The 19864-nt window shown below is 39.9% G+C and overlaps 1 protein-coding gene across 1 annotated transcript; it reads right to left on the bottom strand.

Annotated features, from left to right (window-relative positions):
- Nucleotides 1-51: 51 nt before the first annotated feature.
- Nucleotides 52-15472, bottom strand: LOC124858622 (calpain-2 catalytic subunit-like). The gene is made up of 22 exons (XM_047350695.1): nt 15417-15472; nt 8291-8659; nt 8128-8197; nt 6937-7055; nt 6543-6676; nt 6284-6452; nt 6098-6181; nt 5928-6013; nt 5641-5715; nt 4548-4708; nt 4283-4452; nt 4178-4189; nt 3853-4064; nt 3694-3730; nt 3540-3605; nt 3380-3437; nt 2365-2429; nt 2185-2253; nt 1107-1185; nt 463-579; nt 287-345; nt 52-186 (listed from the first exon to the last, which is right to left on the bottom strand). Exons 2-22 carry the CDS (start codon nt 8525-8527, stop codon nt 163-165), a joined length of 2103 nt encoding a protein of 700 aa, XP_047206651.1. The 5' UTR covers nt 8528-8659; nt 15417-15472; the 3' UTR covers nt 52-162.
- Between the last annotated feature and the right edge of the window lie 4392 nt (nt 15473-19864).

The raw sequence follows: 19864 nt of genomic DNA, 5'->3' as shown, positions 1-19864 counted from the left end.
CCATACAGAAGCCATAAATAGTGTTAGAAATCACCAGTCAAGAGGCAAATGTCTTCAAGTTTCTTTATTTTCTTTTATTTCACAGAATCTATAGAGCCAAAAAAAATTATTTTATTTTTTCCCCTTCTTATAGTTAATATTTTCTTGTGTTTGTCCTCAGAGCTAATAGATTGCCAGGCACATCCACTGCAGAAGGAAACAATCATAACAAAGCTCAAAAACAAGCTCATAAAAATCCAATAATAATGATGTAAAGACATGTAGCTTTTATTATATCTTTTCCAACCTGTTTCAGACTCAGCTCAATCTTCCCCGAGTCTTCTTTCTCCAGGGCCTTAAACATTTCTGTTGCAAAAGCAGACAAGGAGATGTGTTACTAATGTAAATAACACTATGCTCTCTGCTGGATCAATGGGAAAAACATGGTCGTTAAATTGTTCAGTTTACTCTGCTGTCACTTACTAAAGTTCATTTCCAGCTTAATGAGACAGCCCACAAAGTTGTCAAAGTCTACTGCATAATGGACATCTGCATAGCGATTGACGATGGCCTGCAGCAAAGCGCTGTCGACGTGGAATCCTGCAAACAGGAAGATGAGCTCTGTGTTATCGTGTAGCTGATATGGGTCACTCTCAAAGATCAAGGTGCTAGTTCTTAGTCTGCTCAGGTATAGTGTCTGAAAGGTGTCAGGTACTAGCAAGGGAATTTCTTGCATCGTTTCAGCTGTGCACACTTTGTTCCTGGGCCAAGGTACATGCCTACATGCATAAAATTAAATGTGAGTGCTCAGCAGGACATAACTTGCTTTTCCTGTTTCTCAGTAACTGTCCTCACATGTATCTCTCTCATCCACACACGGAAACATCTGAGTCAACGGCTATGTGTTCCTGCAGCAGTTCCTGATCCAACAAAAACTTAGAAAAATAGGCATCGTCTTCTTTTTGCAAAGCTGTGTTTTAATTTGCTGAATAGAAAAGAACAGCAGACTTGTGAAATGTTTTAAGAAATTATTAGTTTTCTGACAAAACCATAAAAAAAATCATGTCGGAGTTTATTTCAATTTTTTTCTCAAGGTTTTGCAGTGAACAAAAGCTAAAGTTTGTTACCTGCTTTGTTAGCAGCAGCTCTCATTTCAAGGGAGCTCATCGTACCCGAGTTGTCTGTGTCGTGGCTCTTGAAGATCTCCTACATGACCGACACATTAATGAGTTGATCACGTGGTCAGGTTTTAAAAATTGTCATAGTGTGAAGCATAAAAAAAAAAAAATCACAATTTACAATGTTATTGTTTTCAAAGTGAATAAGTAATGTATTTATTCATTTAAAGATTTTGTGATGCTAATAGCCTTAATTTATTAGTAATTTGACAGGAAGAGGGGAGTAAATGACCCGAGATCGGGAATCAAACCCAGGACAGCCGTGCTTGGGACCATAACCTTTATATGAGTGCACCTGCTCTACCACTGAGCCATATGGCAGCCCAGAAAAGTAATTTGTAATAGCCTTTTTCCTAAAGGTCTCTACAATATATGGATGATGATTTTGTGCACGTAATGGCACATTCTTGAAGCTCGTCAGATGTTGATTCGCTTAAGGTGATAAGGGCCAAACAACACAAGGGCCAAACAACACAAAAAACTACTTGTATTCTGGTAGTTTGGGAAAATGGGAGGGTCGACATATAAGGGGCATAAGAGCAACAGTACAAAGCAGAACTGTAGCAGAAATTAAACTATCTAAATGCTAATATTTAGTTATTCACAAGCATTTTTTCACTGTGGTAACAGACTGGTGAGGTTTTGAACCTAGATATTTACTCACTACAGTGAGCTTTTAAACCGTGCCAGTCTGATAGGTCACTAAGCTTCTGCTCTTAGACAGTGCTTCTCCAGACTTCCTTTGCCTCGGTATAAAACACCGTGTAGATCTTCACTTTATTAACTCAAATGAAAATTACCACTACTGTCTTGGGTGATTATTGTGTTATACAGTGATGCCCAAGTTCAGCGTTTCAAACACAACATTATCAACCTCCTGCAACTTTCTGATACATTGTTATTCACCCTTTTTCTGACACAATTTTACATTTTTCTCAATGTCGAACTTGGAAAATTGAGCTACCAGTCTGAACCCCATGTAAATATTATGATATAAGCACTTAAAAAGGAGAAGACCGCATCATACCAGGTATTTCTGAAGTTTGTTCCAGATAACGTGGAATTCCTTTATCCCCAACTTGCCATTTTCATCTTTCTGAGAATGTTAAGTCAAGGCTTTAAACATCTAACAATCCGTAATTAAAAAATATTATTTTTACATGGATACAGAATTAATGTTTTGAGTGCCATCTTTAATTGAGGATACATCCAGCAGACTGACTATGAGGCGTCCTGTGTCAATGCTGAATCCATCAGTCTTGATGTCAGTGCCTGGAAAATAAAATAGCTCGCTATGATTCACAAATCCCTAAAAGAAGCAATACCATCTCAATTACAACCACATTTATTGTCATCCCTGTTATAGATGCGTAACAAACCTTAAATTAATTAATTTTTTTAATAAAGTAGCAGTATTACTCACTGAAAAACAAAATCTTTAAACTAATTACATTAATTCCATTTTATTTAGTCACTGCCACTAAGGTAGCTGAAGACCCATATAAACGTATTTCAACAATGAAGAGGATGTCAAGGGAGGTAAATAATCTTCTACAATAACGTGTAGAGATCTCCAGAAAAGAGTGGCATCCTGGAGGCCACCAAGTGTCCATAGCAACCATTATGTGCCATCCACGTGCCAACCAGTTTTTTAAAAGTCTCATTTTGTCCTACCTCTACTATCATAAACGTAAATATCTGCAGCTTGCTAAACTCTGCTGGGACTTTAACTGGAACAATGTTCTTTGGTCAGATGAGACAAAGATCAAGCTTTTCTGCAACAAACTATGGTGAGTATGATGTAGTATGTATGGTGAAGGATTTGTGATGCTGTGGACCTATTATCCTAAAGACTTGCTAGCCTTGTTAGAGGTTATGGCATTATGAACACTTGAAAACACCTAAAGATTTTAAATAAAAATATGGTGGACTCTGGTCATCACAGGGTCTTTTTTTTACAGGGCAATGATCCTTAATACATGACTGAAAAGGGTTCAAAGCATCAACAGCAATAGTGCCAATGTTTGTCCCAGCAGTGATTTCATTCCAAACAATATCTTAATGCTACATTAAATAAATGCATCCAAATTAAAGGCTGAAGTTTCCAAAATTTTAGTGTGCGATTATTCCCCTGCAATAAATTTTAAGCTTCCTACACTTCTTCACCAGGGCTGCTAATAAATGTGACAGGTACTTTAAATGTAACTTCTCAGTATACTTACGTTGAGAGACAATGTTGTTCAAAATTTCAACCAGCTCAAAGGCGGATATCTCCATGTCCTGTTTGGAGAAATTTAAAATTATGACCTGATTTCCTCCTGATGGAGCGTGGAAAAGATCAAATTTCCCATGTAAAGGTAGCATGTGTGTTTCTGAACCTACACTGCCAGCAACTTGCTTGAAGATGTTCTTGAAATGAGGATCAATGTCCTTTTCAGACACTTTCTCCTATAAGAGAGTGATATGTTAGATTAAATTAAAGCATTAGCATTTTGAAAGACCAGCAAAGGCTCTGTGAAGATAAAAGAAACCTTACCTCTTCTATTTTCGCATAAATCTTCTCCTCCAGTCGTCTAAAATAAAAAATCTAGAATTATTCCTGCGTCATTGATACATTGGAAGAAGAGGTTCTGCAAACAGCAACTTTGAACTCTGGGGATGTAAATTAACCCAGATATGCATGTATCTTAGATACCTGGTTTTGGCCTCTTTCTCTGAGAAGACCCTGAGAACAAAACTGCCGTTCTTGTGAGGTAGAAAGGTCGATGGAATGATGGCATATTCTCCAGGAGGGAGTTTGAAGCGGCTGCACACTTCACGGGTGTTGATGAAGGTGTTGCTCATTGCCACGGTGTTTTGACGCAACAGCACATCTGGGCCGAGGCGTACATTGCTTCGGCCTTTGTACTTAGAGGAGAAAAGAGCTTTAAAACTGGGATGCTCCGGGAGCAATGAACCTTTTACATGTTAGTTTGAAACTGAAATGAAGGAAAGAGCTGAACAACTAAGCAGACACAAACCTGATCTGGGATCTGTAAAAAAGAATCACAAACATTTTAGATAACATCTGTTATTTTAATAGAGTTTAATGGCTTTAAATTAGGTGTCATATTACTTCATGACACCTTATAAATGGCAAAGCCGATGGTCTCCAGGTCGCGGTTAAGCTTCCTCTTCTGCCGTCCTTCCTTTTGCATCAGCCCCACCAAAAATGTGCATCCATCTTTCCCATCCAGAGGATCGTCATCCACATCCTCCAGACGCACAACAAACTGAGGGTTGGATGAGAATGTAGCTGGAGCAGACCAAGAGGAGAAATGTTTTACACAAGGAAACAACATGGGACTTTGAGCTCGGAAATGCAGGAACCTTTTCAGGAATCTGTCTAACCTGCATGATTTCTGCAGCCGCCAGCAGTGGATCCCACCCTCCACATCCCTTCAAACTGGTAATAGTTCCAGTGGCCAACTTCATCGCTTTCGAGTGTGTCTGGGGTCAAGTTGCAGATCTCCAGCTTGGAGAAGTTCTTGATGAAGTCTGAGTAGGACATCCTGAAAGGAAGACTTATTTTGTTCTACAATGTGTTGCAAAAATATTCACTCCACTTGAGCTTGCCATAACAATAATATCGAAAAAAGTATTTTATTGGGATTTTACGTGATCCAACAACATAAAGTAGTGCAAATCTGTACAATGGAAGGAAAATGATTCATTATTTTTAAATCAGTTAGAAATTCACAGCATAAAAAGTGGCATAAATGTAATATTCAGCCCCAGATTTTCAGTTGAATTTAGATCTGGACTTTGACTTGGCCATTTTAAAACAAGAAAATGCTTCGATCTAAATCATTCTATCGTATGTTTAGGGTCATTGTCCTGCTGGAAAATAAACTTTTGCCCAAATTCTAAGACCTTTCCAGCCTCTTAGAAGTTTTCTTCCAGGAGTGCCCTCCATGTACCACAATCTTTCTATCAACTCTGACCAGTTTACCTGTCCCTGCTGAAGAAATTTGCAATTCACAGCATGATGTTGCTGCCACCATGTTTCGCCTTGGGGATGACATGTTTAAACATGTTTAAACATGTCATGTCAAAAAATTGTTTTGTTTTTATTTAACCAGATAATTTTTTCCATGTGTGATCTATGGCTTGTGAGACTTCTAATGGCTTTCCTTTAACAGTGCCTTTCTCGTTGAGGAATTGACCAGTGCTCTGTGAGCTTGGAATATTGTTTAATAACCCTGCTTTAAACCTGTCTGTTGTGTTTCCTGGTCTTCTTGACCAGGAAACAACACAAATGTTCTCTAACAAACCTCTGAGGCCTTAACAGTATAGCTTATGGCACTAGATTAAATTTTAGGCTTTTCAGATTTTTGCAAGATTTTAAAAATAATGCATCATTTTCTTTATATACTTCACAATATGCAAGGCTGTGTATTGGTCGATCACATAAAACTGTACTAAAATTCAAAACTCTGCATACCAGAATTCTCCATCTTCAGCCACCTGGTTCAACTTTGATTTATCAACCTCACTGACATGCCTCCACTCAGAGGATCTGTTTTAGAAAAATAGGTGATTTTTGTTATTTGAAAAAACAATGGTCAATGCGCACAACTAAGTAAAAACAAGAAGGTGGATCCACAGTTCAGAAGAACATCAGAAAGTAGAGAACCAGCACTCTGTATTCATTTTTCTTAATGTGCCCACATTAAAGAAAGAAGAAAGAATACAGAGTGCTGGTTATCTTTTTTTATTTTTAGTATTTACCCATCACTCCAAGGACCTGTCCATTCCACCTCTCCCCATGGGTTTCTGATGCGGACCAGTTGCACAACACTGCCACGATAGTTAACCTAGGAAGAGGGGAAAGGAGCAACATGAGTGTGCAGCATATTTGGGCATAATGGAATACTATTTAAAAAACTTAAAATAATTACCTCTTCCGCACCAGTAACAGAGTATGCATGTCCTTTAACAAGCTTCAGAGCTGTTACTGCCTCTGTCTCATAGGCACTGGTGATCTATGAAGCATCAGAGATAAACACTTTAATCAGATGCCCTCATGACTATTCTTCTGTTGGTTTTCAAATTGAAGTGCTGTTAAATATGAAAATGAGACGTACATCAATAGAGCAGCCAAGCAGTGAACCCAGACACAGGGCTTTCCGGATTATTTGGAAGAGCGACGGTGGAGCCTCGTTTAAGGTGTAGATTTCAGCAATTCCTCCTGTGAAATCTTCAAAGCCCTCGATTGTGTTTCCTCCAGAAAGAGCCTCATAGCAGCCGTTCACCCTGTCAGACACAGAGGGTGGAGTAACACATTCAGCCCATGCAGTTTACTCTCCAATAAATAAACATTGTACATGTTTGAGTGATCTGTACTTTGCGTAAGCTTTCTCCAGCAAAGCACTCCAGAACTCTGATCCCTCTGCTGAGTGAACAAACAGAAGCTTTCCATCTCTGGTGGGTAAACGATCATCTATCACGACATCCACCCACTCACCATACTGCCAGAACTTAAAAAACACAAAAATAGATATAACTTAGCTATTAACTAAGTATCTGATCTCATTCAAAAAGCCTTTGTGGGATCCTTGAAATATTTCAACATCCACTTTTACAGTTCTGAGTCTGTTCTCAGAACTGGGGGACAGTGTAAGTCTCATGTTGTTCTCTCAAGTGATGAATTTGCTTAATTATCTTTAACTGAAGATACTCAAAGAAAGATGCCTGCTGGGTAAGTGTTAATATTAAGGTGAGAAAGAGTTTTCCAGACCTGAAAGTGAAAGATTCCAGCATAATCTTCAGTGAAACTCTGTCCAGGAGGTACCACACGTTCTAGGACCCGCTGGTCAAGAGTCAGGGAAGCAATGGCAGCCAGAAGCCAGCAATCTCCTAAAACATAAGGGCAAATAAATGCCAATTTAATTCAAGAGATATTATTTACATTTTGAAAACATAAAAAAAGATCACATTTTAATCTTATGCTTTTTATGTTATTTCCTTCGGGGCTCCTACTTCTGTTACAAACTATTTTAACAGCACATAATTACATTATTTTAATAATAATAATAATAACTGCAAAACTGAATTTAGTTTAAGTTATATCAATAACTGCAATGAAACCAATGTCATTCCTTCTTTATCACCACACAAGAAGAGGAGAGAAAAAACAATTAATTTATACAAATGAGAGAAGACGAAGCCAATACAGTCAGTTTAGAGAAAGAGATTTCTGGTTTTCAACATTAGTAATCAAGAGTTGCCCAAAACTTCATGATCCAATGAGCCTTCTTTTACTACTGTAAAATTTAAACCATGAAGCTGAAAGTTTTTATTTTTATTTTCTTGGGGCACTAGTGGCCTTTATTTTGGAAAGTAGGCAGATTACTGTTGTAAGCTGAAATCTATGCACAGCTGAGAGAAATGAGAAAATATACAATTAGGTATACAAATTGTTGTAGAAAGACCTGAACTTCACTAAATAACAAAACTAGAATCAGTCTTGGCAGGTTTCAGTAGCACATTATCACAGATTAGTGTACACAGAGGAAAGGCATCCTAACAATTTTGAACATTTATTTGTTGTCAAATTCTGAAAGTACTAACTATAGAATGGCGAGAATATTTTTAAGGTTTAACTACTCTGGTGAAAGATAAAGACTTTTGACAGAGCAAAGCAAAACATAACCTGACACCACTGAGTTTCTGGATAAGAAATAAAACGTGCAGTCGTGTGCATGTTGGCAGCCTAGAAATAGCATTGGTAGGTGTGAACGTTTTCTATATAACAAATATTTCTGAAGTCTTCAGGGTTTGGCTTAAAGAAAGAAAAAAAGTGAATCGTAAATTACCACATGCTGTAAATGGATCAGCAGGTGTTTTTCATATGCAAATTTAATGGGAGCAATGAAGGGTTTATAATAGAAGTATTGTTATTCTTTAAAAATAAATGCATAAAACTCACCTAAAGCTCCTTGACAAATGTCCGTCCTCGTGGCTCCATTGTCAATAAACATTGGGTTGGGACACAGTTCCTAGGAGAGGAAAAACATAATGATTCTGGCCCATTTTCTTTTAAAAATGACTTCTATTTATCCAATACTTGCTTATTTTTAGTGGGGTCTTACCGTGGGCCTCTTCCAAACAATGCCTCTTGTCTTGGACGAGTACGGTCCCAGCTCATTGTAGCCTAGTGATTTGCTTTCAGCATTGAAGAAGTCATCCTGGAACAAGCGTCCGCTGTCCAGACACTTCTGCCGCAGGGTGTCATAGTCCTGATCACAAAACTTCACTGCCTTCTGGTTGGTACCGATGCCCTCTGCCTTCTGTTGTTGATGGGCCAGTCGATCTGCTGTGGATGTCATCTTCACCTTCTCTGTGTGCTCGTTTCCAGGATTTCCTTATTTAATAATTGGGCTTGGTCACCGTGTGAGACGATCTTCAATGAAGTGAACACTTCCCTGAAGTGCCTTTGTCTCAGAGGCCTTTATAGTCACCTGTGGTGATGGGAAGATGGAGTCAGATAACAAACAGGGAGGAGCTGTATGTGGACAGGTGAGACGGATTGTGTGCAAAGCAGCAGCCATAAGCAAAGCCACTGTAAGCTCGCTGTGACCACAGCTGAAACAAAACAAGGACACACCTAAAAGTCACAAAAACATAAGCACCTATTACCGTTTCATTTTTAGCACTATATATTCTATATGGTACTTTGGGAATGATTGTGTTGAGAAAAAGCATTCTGATATACTTCTACCAAGATAAAAACAACAGACACTCAAACTCCTAGAACTTTTACCTACAAGGAATTAATACATTTAAAAAAAAAATACAATCTGTACAGTGCCTCAGTTGTCTCAAGGTGAACTAACACTGGAAATGCATCTCCATTATACTGCAGCTCTCTGCTTTATATACTTCAGTTTTACACGCACTATCATCTTGGCACAGTTTGCAATAACAGGGCTCCCCATCTTCCTCGGAAGTTGGGTGAGATAACTTCTAGCAGATACTATTCAGTGGAAATTTGGCTTTAGTCTTTGAAGGTTACAGAACTCAGCAATGTAACATTAATGCCCTAGAATTACACAGTATAAAGGATCTTAACATTACAAACAATAAAATGTTTCTATCAATATATCAAAACATTATTGTGATTTAAAATGACATGATATGAAACCTAACCAAAATGTCAGTGTTGTAACGGCCTTTTGCCAGACATAGCTGGTTGTAGAAACAGACTGCGTGCTGTAAATACAGGTAGGAGTTCTGAAAAAAACTGAAGCACCTGTTCAAATAGGTCAAATTTCATATACTATGTTTCATAACCTGGGGCATGCACTGACACACCCAGTCAGGAGCTGTGGCGTTACGTCCTCATTCTGTGTTTACATCCTCCATCCGAAACACAGGGCAGTAAAGCCCTATACAAATGTGTTTTTTAACTCAATTTAATCCAGAGTTAAGCTGAACATCTGTGCAATGTCAGATTTAAAAGAGAATGAAATATGTGTTTTTCAGAGAAATTTTAAGCACCTGAAGCTTACATTGTCCAGTCATTGGTGCCCAGTCCCAAAACTTTGAATTATCCTGGATCTGTCACTGATTTAAATACACTGTGCCTTGCAAATGTTTTCTCACCTCACAAACTATTTCCCATTTTGTCATATTGCAACCACAAACTTCACAAGTCTGGCCAATAAAAGTGGCAAAGAAAAGCTAATCTTGAGAGGCGATAAGATTCCCAAGTTTGTAGTTTTGCCACAAGCCATTTAGGGGATACATCAAACATGTGGAAGAGGATGCTTTGGTCAAAGAAGAACAAAATTTCATTTCTATCCGACAAGCAAAAATGCTATGTTTTGGCAGGACAATGATTCTAAAGATACAGCCAGAGCCACAGCTCAACGGTTTCGATCAAAGCACAGTCATGTGTTTGAATGGCCTAGTCAAAGACCAGACCTAAATCCAACCAAGAATCTGCATTGAGATTTTAAAACCAATTTTTACAGACATCCCCTTAAAAATCTGGCTGAACTGGAATATTTTTGCAAAGAAGAATGAGAGATTTTATTTGTAAAAAAGAACAGTTGAACCTATTCTTAAATCATGAGACCTCCCCATAAAATACAATGAAACTTGTGGCTGTAATGTGACAAAAAGTGGAAATACTTTTCAAAAGTACTTATACGTCAGCATAAAAAAACTGGCCGACTGTTACGCCCACTTTGAAAAGCTGTTAGACAGAAATCCTTTAACAATTATTGCAAAATCCTGGTAACCTATCTGGCAGGGTGCTCTACTCCCCTCCTGTTCACTGCTGGGACAGGTGCCAAGCCCACCACCACTCCAAACAGGATTAAGAAGGGGCAGAACATGATTCAACTCCCTTCAAAAATTAATAGAGGAATGCGTCTATCATTCATAACATCACAGAAGAATGTGTGGTTAAATGAGTAAGAGTTCCCAAAACAGACAACAAACCAGTAAACAACTGGATTGTTTTTTGTGGGAGGAAGAATCTAAGAATTAATTCACCCAATGTAATTAATCACATTTTAGGCAGACCATAGTTCATCTTTTGTTCGAAATTTCCATTCAAAATCCTTCTAAAGGTTTACAATTTAAAGACATCAACATGTTGCGGCTTTATTTAGCATTTGTATTGATGTGTTTGATCTTTTTGTTTAAAGTCTAGGGATATTTATTCAATCTTTGAAGCCCTGAAAGCGGTTTGGATGAACTGAAACGAAAGGAGGAACTGGAAGGGGGGAACCTAAATAAAAACTAGTTTTCAGCTGTAAACAAAACCTAAACAAAAAGGTGAGGTTTTGTGTATCAAGTTTCCCAGAAAAACCCTCAGCAGTACAAAGACAGTCAAACTATACAGGAGCTGAAGCAAAGACCCTAAACAAGCAAAGGAACCTGGCAGAAAACCGGTCGAGCAAACAGAAACCAAGAGGAACAACTGGTCTGATCTAAGGGTGAGTAAACTGCACATCCATGAATTAGAATAAAATAAACAGGAAAATAAAAGAGACCAGCCCTCTATGAAATAAAAGAGGACAGAAAATGGCAAACATACCAAACCTGAAAAAGGGCAGAATGAGGAAATAAATAAAAAAAAATGAACCTGATATTCCGGCAAACATACAGGTCCTTCTCAAAAAATTAGCATATTGTGATAAAGTTCATTATTTTCCATAATGTCATGATGAAAATTTAACATTCATATATTTTAGATTCATTGCACACTAACTGAAATATTTCAGGTCTTTTATTGTCTTAATACGGATGATTGTGGCATACAGCTCATGAAAACCCAAAATTCCTATCTCACAAAATTAGCATATTTCATCCGACCAATAAAAGAAAAGTGTTTTTAATACAAAAAACGTCAACCTTCAAATAATCATGTACAGTTATGCACTCAATACTTGGTCGGGAATCCTTTTGCAGAAATGACTGCTTCAATGCGGCGTGGCATGGAGGCAATCAACCTGTGGCACTGCTGAGGTCTTATGGAGGCCCAGGATGCTTCGATAGCGGCCTTTAACTCATCCAGAGTGTTGGGTCTTGAGTCTCTCAACGTTCTCTTCACAATATCCCACAGATTCTCTATGGGGTTCAGGTCAGGAGAGTTGGCAGGCCAATTGAGCACAGTGATACCATGGTCAGTAAACCATTTACCAGTGGTTTTGGCACTGTGAGCAGGTGCCAGGTCGTGCTGAAAAATGAAATCTTCATCTCCATAAAGCTTTTCAGCAGATGGAAGCATGAAGTGCTCCAAAATCTCCTGATAGCTAGCTGCAGTGACCCTGCCCTTGATAAAACACAGTGGACCAACACCAGCAGCTGACACGGCAACCAGACCATCACTGACTGTGGGTACTTGACACTGAACTTCTGGCATTTTGGCATTTCCTTCTCCCCAGTCTTCCTCCAGACTCTGGCACCTTGATTTCCAAATGACATGCAGAATTTGCTTTCATCCGAAAAAAGTACTTTGGACCACTGAGCAACAGCCCAGTGCTGCTTCTCTGTAGCCCAGGTCAGGTGCTTCTGCTGCTGTTTCTGGTTCAAAAGTGGCTTGACCTGGGGAATGCGGCACCTGTAGCCCATTTCCTGCACACGCCTGTGCACGGTGGCTCTGGATGTTTATACTCTAGACTCAGTCCACTGCTTCCGCAGGTCCCCCAAGGTCTGGAATCGGCCCTTCTCCACAATCTTCCTCAGGGTCCGGTCACCTCTTCTCGTTGTGCAGCGTTTTCTGCCACACTTTTTCCTTCCCACAGACTTCCCACTGAGGTGCCTTGATACAGCACTCTGGGAACAGCCTATTCGTTCAGAAATTTCTTTCTGTGTCTTACCCTCTTGCTTGATGGTGTCAATAGTGGCCTTCTGGACAGCAGTCAGGTCGGCAGTCTTACCCATGATTGGGGTTTTGAGTGATGAACCAGGCTGGGAGTTTTAAAGGCCTCAGGAATCTTTTGCAGGTGTTTAGAGTTAACTCGTTGATTCAGATGATTAGGTTCATAGCTCGTTTAGAGACCCTTTTAATGATATGCTAATTTTGTGAGATAGAAATTTTGGGTTTTCATGAGCTGTATGCCAAAATCATCCGTATTAAGACAATAAAAGACCTGAAATATTTCAGTTAATGTGCAATGAATCTAAAATATATGAATGTTAAATTTTCATCATGACATTATGGAAAATAATGAACTTTATCACAATATGCTAATTATTTGAGAAGGACCTGTATATCCTGTTTCACTACAAGCTTATTCAAATCATGAACCAAACAGTAACATTTAGTGACTAAAACACAAGCTTGACTAAAAAGTTTAAACAAACCTTAGTGTCTCAGTCTCTGATTTATCTCATGATAATGCAGCCTAATGAAATGGTATATGGCCTGCCCTTGTATAGTTCTTTATCAAGTCCAAAGACACCACAGGACCTTACATTACAATCAGTCATCCACCCATTCACACACTAACAGTGGTAGGCTTCGTTGTAGACACATCTGCCCTGACACCGGGCCTTCTGACCGCCATCAGCAGGAAAGGCGGGTAAAGTGTCATTGACTGAGACGGACAGAAGAGGGGTTATAATTATACATTTAGCATAAGATTATCCTTTGCCAAATTTAGAAGAGCTTGTGTTCAACCTCTTTTTTTAGCTTTTGAGCTTTTTCAAGTCTCTGGCTCTGATGCAGCCACACCAGTAGATGATGGCAGAAGAGATCACACTCGTCACAAGAGACCTATAGAAGATATGCAGCATCTCTCCCTGTACTCAGCTTCTTGTCCATCTCTGTACCACCCCATGACTGCTGAATCATCAGACTATTTCTGCAGATGACAGGAGTCTGTGTTGTACTGGAAGTCTGAGGTGTACAAAGTGAAAAGGAATGGTGAGAGCACAGTCCCATGTGGTGCACCTGTGCTGCTGACTACCTGGTTAGACAAACAACCCAACATAAACAAGATGGCGCCAACGATGGCAGCCTCGGAGCTTCGCTCTCTTTGTTTTTGTATTTTGTGTGTTTTTATGTTTTTCGAGCCACAGTTCTGTGGTCTCATTCAGTAGAGAGGAACTTCAACATCAGAGAGTCCTCTCTTGGGTTTTTTTTCATCATCTTTCATCGATCTGAGGTTCACTGAGCTCCTGGCAAGCGTAGCTGCGGCTCTATATGGGATCCTGCGCCGAAAACGTCGGAGGGGAAAGCGTGCTGGCGCACTGGTAAAGCTCCGCAAAAGAGGACTTCGCACACCACTGCCTTCAATCCACCTGACAAATGTCCGCTCTCTAAACAACAAGATGGACGAGCTGCTTCTTCTCACCGGTAAAAACATGGACCTCCGCAGATCAGCGGTTCTCTGCTTCACCGAGACATGGCTGAGTGAAAACATCCAGGACCGCGCACTGCTGATGCCGGACTTCCAGCTGCTCAGAGCGGATCGCAGCACGGAGCTATCAGGGAAGAAGCGAGAAGGCGGAATCTGCTTTTATATAAATGAAGGTTGGTGCAGAGACGTAAAAGTGCTGGAAAAAACATGTAGTCTGGATCTGGAGTCATTTTCCATCATCTGTAAACCGTTTTATTCACCGAGAGAGTTTTCCTCGTTTATAATAATTGGCTCATATTTTCCACCGCATGGCTGCACTTCTGCCGCGGAAAAACATCTCGCTGAGCTGATTACAGACGTGGAGAAAAAATACATGGACTCTTTCATCATAATACTGGGTGATTTTAACAGAGCAAACCTCTCAAATGAACTCCCCAAATACAGACAACATATTAAGTGTCCCACCAGAGACAAAAACACACTGGACCAATGTTACACAACTTTACAGGACTCATATCATGCTGTTACCAGGGCTGCTCTGGGTTTTTCGGATCATTATCTAATCCACCTCATCCCAACCTACAGACAGAGACTAAGAGCTTCCAAACCCAAGGTTCACACTGTGAAGAAGTGGACTGAGGAATCAAAGCAGACGCTACAGGCCTGCTTTGAATGCACAGACTGGACTGTTTTTGAAACCTCAGCCACTGACTTAAACCAACTAATTGATGTGGTGACATCATACATCAGTTTCTGTGAGGACATGTGTGTGCAGACCAAGACCTTCTGCACCTCTGGGAACAATAAGCCATGGTTTACTCCACACCTCAGGAATTTGCGCAGGGAAAAGGAAGAAGCTCACAGCAGTGGAGATTGAGTGCGTTACAAGCAGGCCATGAACAGACTAACAAAAGAGATCAAAGCAGCTAAGAGAAGCTACAGTGAGAAGCTTAAGAACAGCCTTTCTACTGGTGACACTTCAGCTGTATGGACTGGTCTAAGAAACCTGACTGCCCTCCACCCATCCTGAACAGAGTCGTCTCCTGGCCAACCATCTGAATGGCTTCTACTGCAGACATGACAAGAAGCCATTCACATCTCAAATCATCCCCTCTACATCCCATTGAGGAACAAATTCCTCCCATAAAGCAACCAACCCCCTACCATCAGATCCTCTGTCTGCACTAAAGATCTCAGAGGAAGAGGTAAACAGGCTCTTTCAGCACATGAAAACAAAGAAAGCTGGAGGACCTGATAACGTCTCCCCATCATGCCTGAAAGCCTGCGCACATCGACTTGCTCCAATCTTCACAAGGATCTTCAACAAATCACTGGAGAAATGTGAGGTCCCCTCCTGCCTCAAACGATCCATCATCATCCCAGTTCCCAAGAAACCCACCATCGTAGGATTAAATGACTACAGGCCTGTAGCCCTGACGTCTGTGGTCATGACTTGGTTTGAGAAATGTTTCCGCAATGAATGACAGAACAGGTGTGTATTTATGGAGTGTGACCAGGTGAAACAAGGAGACAGATTAATAGGTGCAGGTGATCCGAATTAACAGAACAAAACGTGGCTGGAGCAAAACAGAGACTCTTGAACACAAACTAACAGAAACTAGAAAAACATGAAGCAAAAGCATAACCAGATCCGAAAACCAAACTTGACAAAACATGAACAAGACGACAAAACTAAAGCATGACCAGGAAAATAAACAGATCCATGATTCAAAACTTGAAATGTGAATAAGACCAACAAAAACCCAGAAACCAAAAACCAAACAACCCCAAATCATAACACTATTAACAACAACAGCTCACGTTTGGGTCATTGGAAGACATTTTCTGTCCTCATGAAATTTTTAAATAAATCATGCATAAATTACAAAAACATGCACTTGTTATGTCAATCATAGCTGCCCTGAGACAAAATATAACTGTAGCTGTAGTAAAAGTGATTACAAAATATTATTTATAATGCCAAATAGCTCTTGAGCACCCCCTAAAATGGCTTTTTGTTCGTGTCCCTCCCTCATGATGACCAACTTACAATCAAACATAACAGATAAAATAAGTCTGAAATCTGATTTTTTTTTTTTTCAATTTTGTTGATATACAGGTCCTTCTCAAAATATTAGCATATTGTGATAAAGTTCATTATTTTCCATAATGTCATGATGAAAATTTAACATTCATATATTTTAGATTCATTGCACACTAACTGAAATATTTCAGGTCTTTTATTGTCTTAATACGGATGATTTTGGCATACAGCTCATGAAAACCCAAAATTCCTATCTCACTAAATTAGCATATCATTAAAAGGGTCTCTAAACGAGCTATGAACCTAATCATCTGAATCAACGAGTTAACTCTAAACACCTGCAAAAGATTCCTGAGGCCTTTAAAACTCCCAGCCTGGTTCATCACTCAAAACCCCAATCATGGGTAAGACTGCCGACCTGACTGCTGTCCAGAAGGCCACTATTGACACCCTCAAGCAAGAGGGTAAGACACAGAAAGAAATTTCTGAACGAATAGGCTGTTCCCAGAGTGCTGTATCAAGGCACCTCAGTGGGAAGTCTGTGGGAAGGAAAAAGTGTGGCAGAAAACGCTGCACAACGAGAAGAGGTGACCGGACCCTGAGGAAGATTGTGGAGAAGGGCCGATTCCAGACCTTGGGGGACCTATGGAAGCAGTGGACTGAGTCTGGAGTAGAAACAACCAGAGCCACCGTGCACAGGTGTGTGCAGGAAATGGGCTACAGGTGCCGCATTCCCCAGGTCAAGCCACTTTTGAACCAGAAACAGCGGCAGAAGCGCCTGACCTGGGCTACAGAGAAGCAGCACTGGACTGTTGCTCAGTGGTCCAAAGTACTTTTTTCGGATGAAAGCAAATTCTGCATGTCATTCGGAAATCAAGGTGCCAGAGTCTGGAGGAAGACTGGGGAGAAGGAAATGCCAAAATGCCAGAAGTCCAGTGTCAAGTACCCACAGTCAGTGATGGTCTGGGGTGCCGTGTCAGCTGCTGGTGTTGGTCCACTGTGTTTTATCAAGGGCAGGGTCAATGCAGCTAGCTATCAGGAGATTTTGGAGCACTTCATGCTTCCATCTGCTGAAAAGCTTTATGGAGATGAAGATTTCATTTTTCAGCATGACCTGGCACCTGCTCACAGTGCCAAAACCACTGGTAAATGGTTTACTGACCATGGTATCACTGTGCTCAATTGGCCTGCCAACTCTCCTGACCTGAACCCCATAGAGAATCTGTGGGATATTGTGAAGAGAACGTTGAGAGACTCAAGACCCAACACTCTGGATGAGCTAAAGGCCGCTATCGAAGCATCCTGGGCCTCCATAAGACCTCAGCAGTGCCACAGGCTGATTGCCTCCATGCCACGCCGCATTGAAGCAGTCATTTCTGCCAAAGGATTCCCGACCAAATATTGAGTGCATAACTGTACATGATTATTTGAAGGTTGACGTTTTTTGTATTAAAAACACTTTTCTTTTATTGGTCGGATGAAATATGCTAATTTTGTGAGATAGGAATTTTGGGTTTTCATGAGCTGTATGCCAAAATCATCCGTATTAAGACAATAAAAGACCTGAAATATTTCAGTTAGTGTGCAATGAATCTAAAATATATGAATGTTAAATTTTCATCATTACATTATGGAAAATAATGAACTTCATCACAATATGCTAATATTTTGAGAAGGACCTGTAGTGTCCTTGTAATAATTAAAGCATTTAGTTTTATCACAGACATATTTTAAATATTTGTAATTATGGTCTGAAGTTGTGTCTCTCAACATATATGCAACCCTGTTACTAAAACCTTTTACCCATCTAGAGGAAGAGAACAAAAAGTCAGCTATAATACTCGGTAGAAGTGGCATCATCAAACTAATTGCATGGGTAGATCTAATGTAGCTCCCCCCTTCTGTTTGACATATTTTTTCCATGTTTTCAGCCATTATGGAGTGTGTCACTCAAAGCAACGCAACCCTGTTACTCGTATTATCGGAAAAAGACATATTACTATCAAAGTTTTTCTTATTTTATTATATAGCTAAGTATTATCTTGACCAACTAGTATAGCAGCTAACACAGCTAGCATGCACTTTTGAGCAACAACAAATAGCTTTGATTTGAAACCCTGTCACTTGAAACCCTGTTGCTGTAATCAGAGTAACAGGGTTGCAGTAACAGGGCAGTAATACGGTGGCATATCCTTCAGAAAGGACAATTTATGAGTAAGCAGAAAGACTGCAGTGAGAGAGAGCAGTGTGCACACCGAAAGAGATTAAGAGAGCCACACAGAGTAAGGCTGGGAAAAAGGCAACTGAAGGATTTAACACTTCTTCAGTGAGCCCTGATCCCCCAATCAACTCCCTACCAGGGACTTTAAGGTCAGAATTGAAGTTTAGGTCATTTAGTACTTTATGTACAATGTGTACTAATGACTGTAGGTAATTACTTATATACTAATGTGTCCCTGTGTGGTAGTGTAGTGTTAGGGTTTGAAAACTTTTGTATTGTTTATCACAGTCCGCACTAAGTGCTTTTCCCACCTACATGTGATTGAAAAGGATATGTGGGAGGCAAATGAGTTATGATTACCAAGTCCTCACTCCCTCTCTGTTTAAAATCAAGACACATGAACCCTAACCTCTGACCCCCCACACACACATACCCTGAATGTTTGTTGAACTGTGTGTGAACCAGCATGTATAAATAAAGAGAGAAGGGGTGCCAACACTTTGTAGTCTGCACTGCAGAGCTACCCTTGCAAGTAAATTGACTGTATCGTTCTTGCCTCTGAGTTGACTAAATAATACCTAACATGTAGCAATCCTGATTGTGTCCTAAAGGGCATCTGATGTCAGCAACAGCCGAAAGACTTACTTACTTATACACTAACATGTATTTATGTTTATGTGCATCTTTCTTATAGGCAACGTGATCATGAAAAAAAAAATTATTATTTTTAATTTAATGTACTATTTGACCAGATCTAGGTTGTGGTCCTTTTGAAATTTTATATTCAGGTTTTTGTTTTATATGAGCCATCTTGTTTAATTTTTAAGAAAAAAGATACATTAAATACCTTACACAACATTACTGTGATTCTGAGTAGTTCCTGGTCCCAGTTATTTCATGATTTACAATCAAAAGTGATGTGTCCCTTTAACCCTGTTACTTACTGCAACCCTGTTACTCTACTTTCAACCCTGTTACCATGTCACTTTTTATTAAAATGGAGTTTAAACGAAAATTCAACATTCACAACTCACCATCACCTCCAGCTTTGTCTAATTACTCCTCAATGCGGCTCTGCTCCACCAATCAGCTGCATTTCTCCCCAGCCAATCATCCTTCAAGGCTCCGCTTTAAAAGATCTTCATCCATGGATCCCTCCGTTCTGCAGCTGAACTTTGACCCTCCTCCACCCCATCTCCACCATTTGGCCTTCAAACTCCTTCCAAATCTCCTCAGGCCTCCACTCCACCAACAGGATTGGATCTCAGGGAGAAGACATCTCTAAATCTAGCCCTAAGATGTTCATTCAAGTGCATGTCATTCTCAGCATTCACGTCTTCCACTGGGGTCCGAGCGCCAAAGAAATAAATATTCACTAATAAACTTTTCTAATTGCATCCCTGTCTTCTCTTTGTGAGTCTTTCCAGGTTGAAATAATCCTACAGGACTTTCTCAGCTGACAAGGATTTAATCTATTGTCCTTCTAATAAGTAATGCATGATGCATTCGAGCAAATCTAAATAATAAATGTTGAAATTAGTAAAACAAAATGTGAAAACTGAAACATTGAAAAGATAGACAT

Source organism: Girardinichthys multiradiatus, chromosome 22, assembly GCF_021462225.1.
Source record: "Girardinichthys multiradiatus isolate DD_20200921_A chromosome 22, DD_fGirMul_XY1, whole genome shotgun sequence".
NCBI classification, from domain to species: domain Eukaryota; kingdom Metazoa; phylum Chordata; class Actinopteri; order Cyprinodontiformes; family Goodeidae; genus Girardinichthys; species Girardinichthys multiradiatus.
This window is presented reverse-complemented; position numbering and strand designations above follow the sequence as displayed.

What these genes read in the sequence shown, in the direction of transcription:
- LOC124858622 (XM_047350695.1), bottom strand. Translation starts at nt 8,527, where the DNA reads ATGACATCCACAGCAGATCGACTGGCCCATCAACAACAGAAGGCAGAG. An exon ending in CTGGAGAAAGCTTACGCAAA is followed by an intron (nt 6,453 to 6,542) that starts GTACAGATCACT and finishes TGTGTCTGACAG; the next exon opens with GGTGAACGGCTGCTATGAGG. An exon ending in GAGAAAGAGGCCAAAACCAG is followed by an intron (nt 3,731 to 3,852) that starts GTATCTAAGATA and finishes TTTTTATTTTAG; the next exon opens with ACGACTGGAGGAGAAGATTT.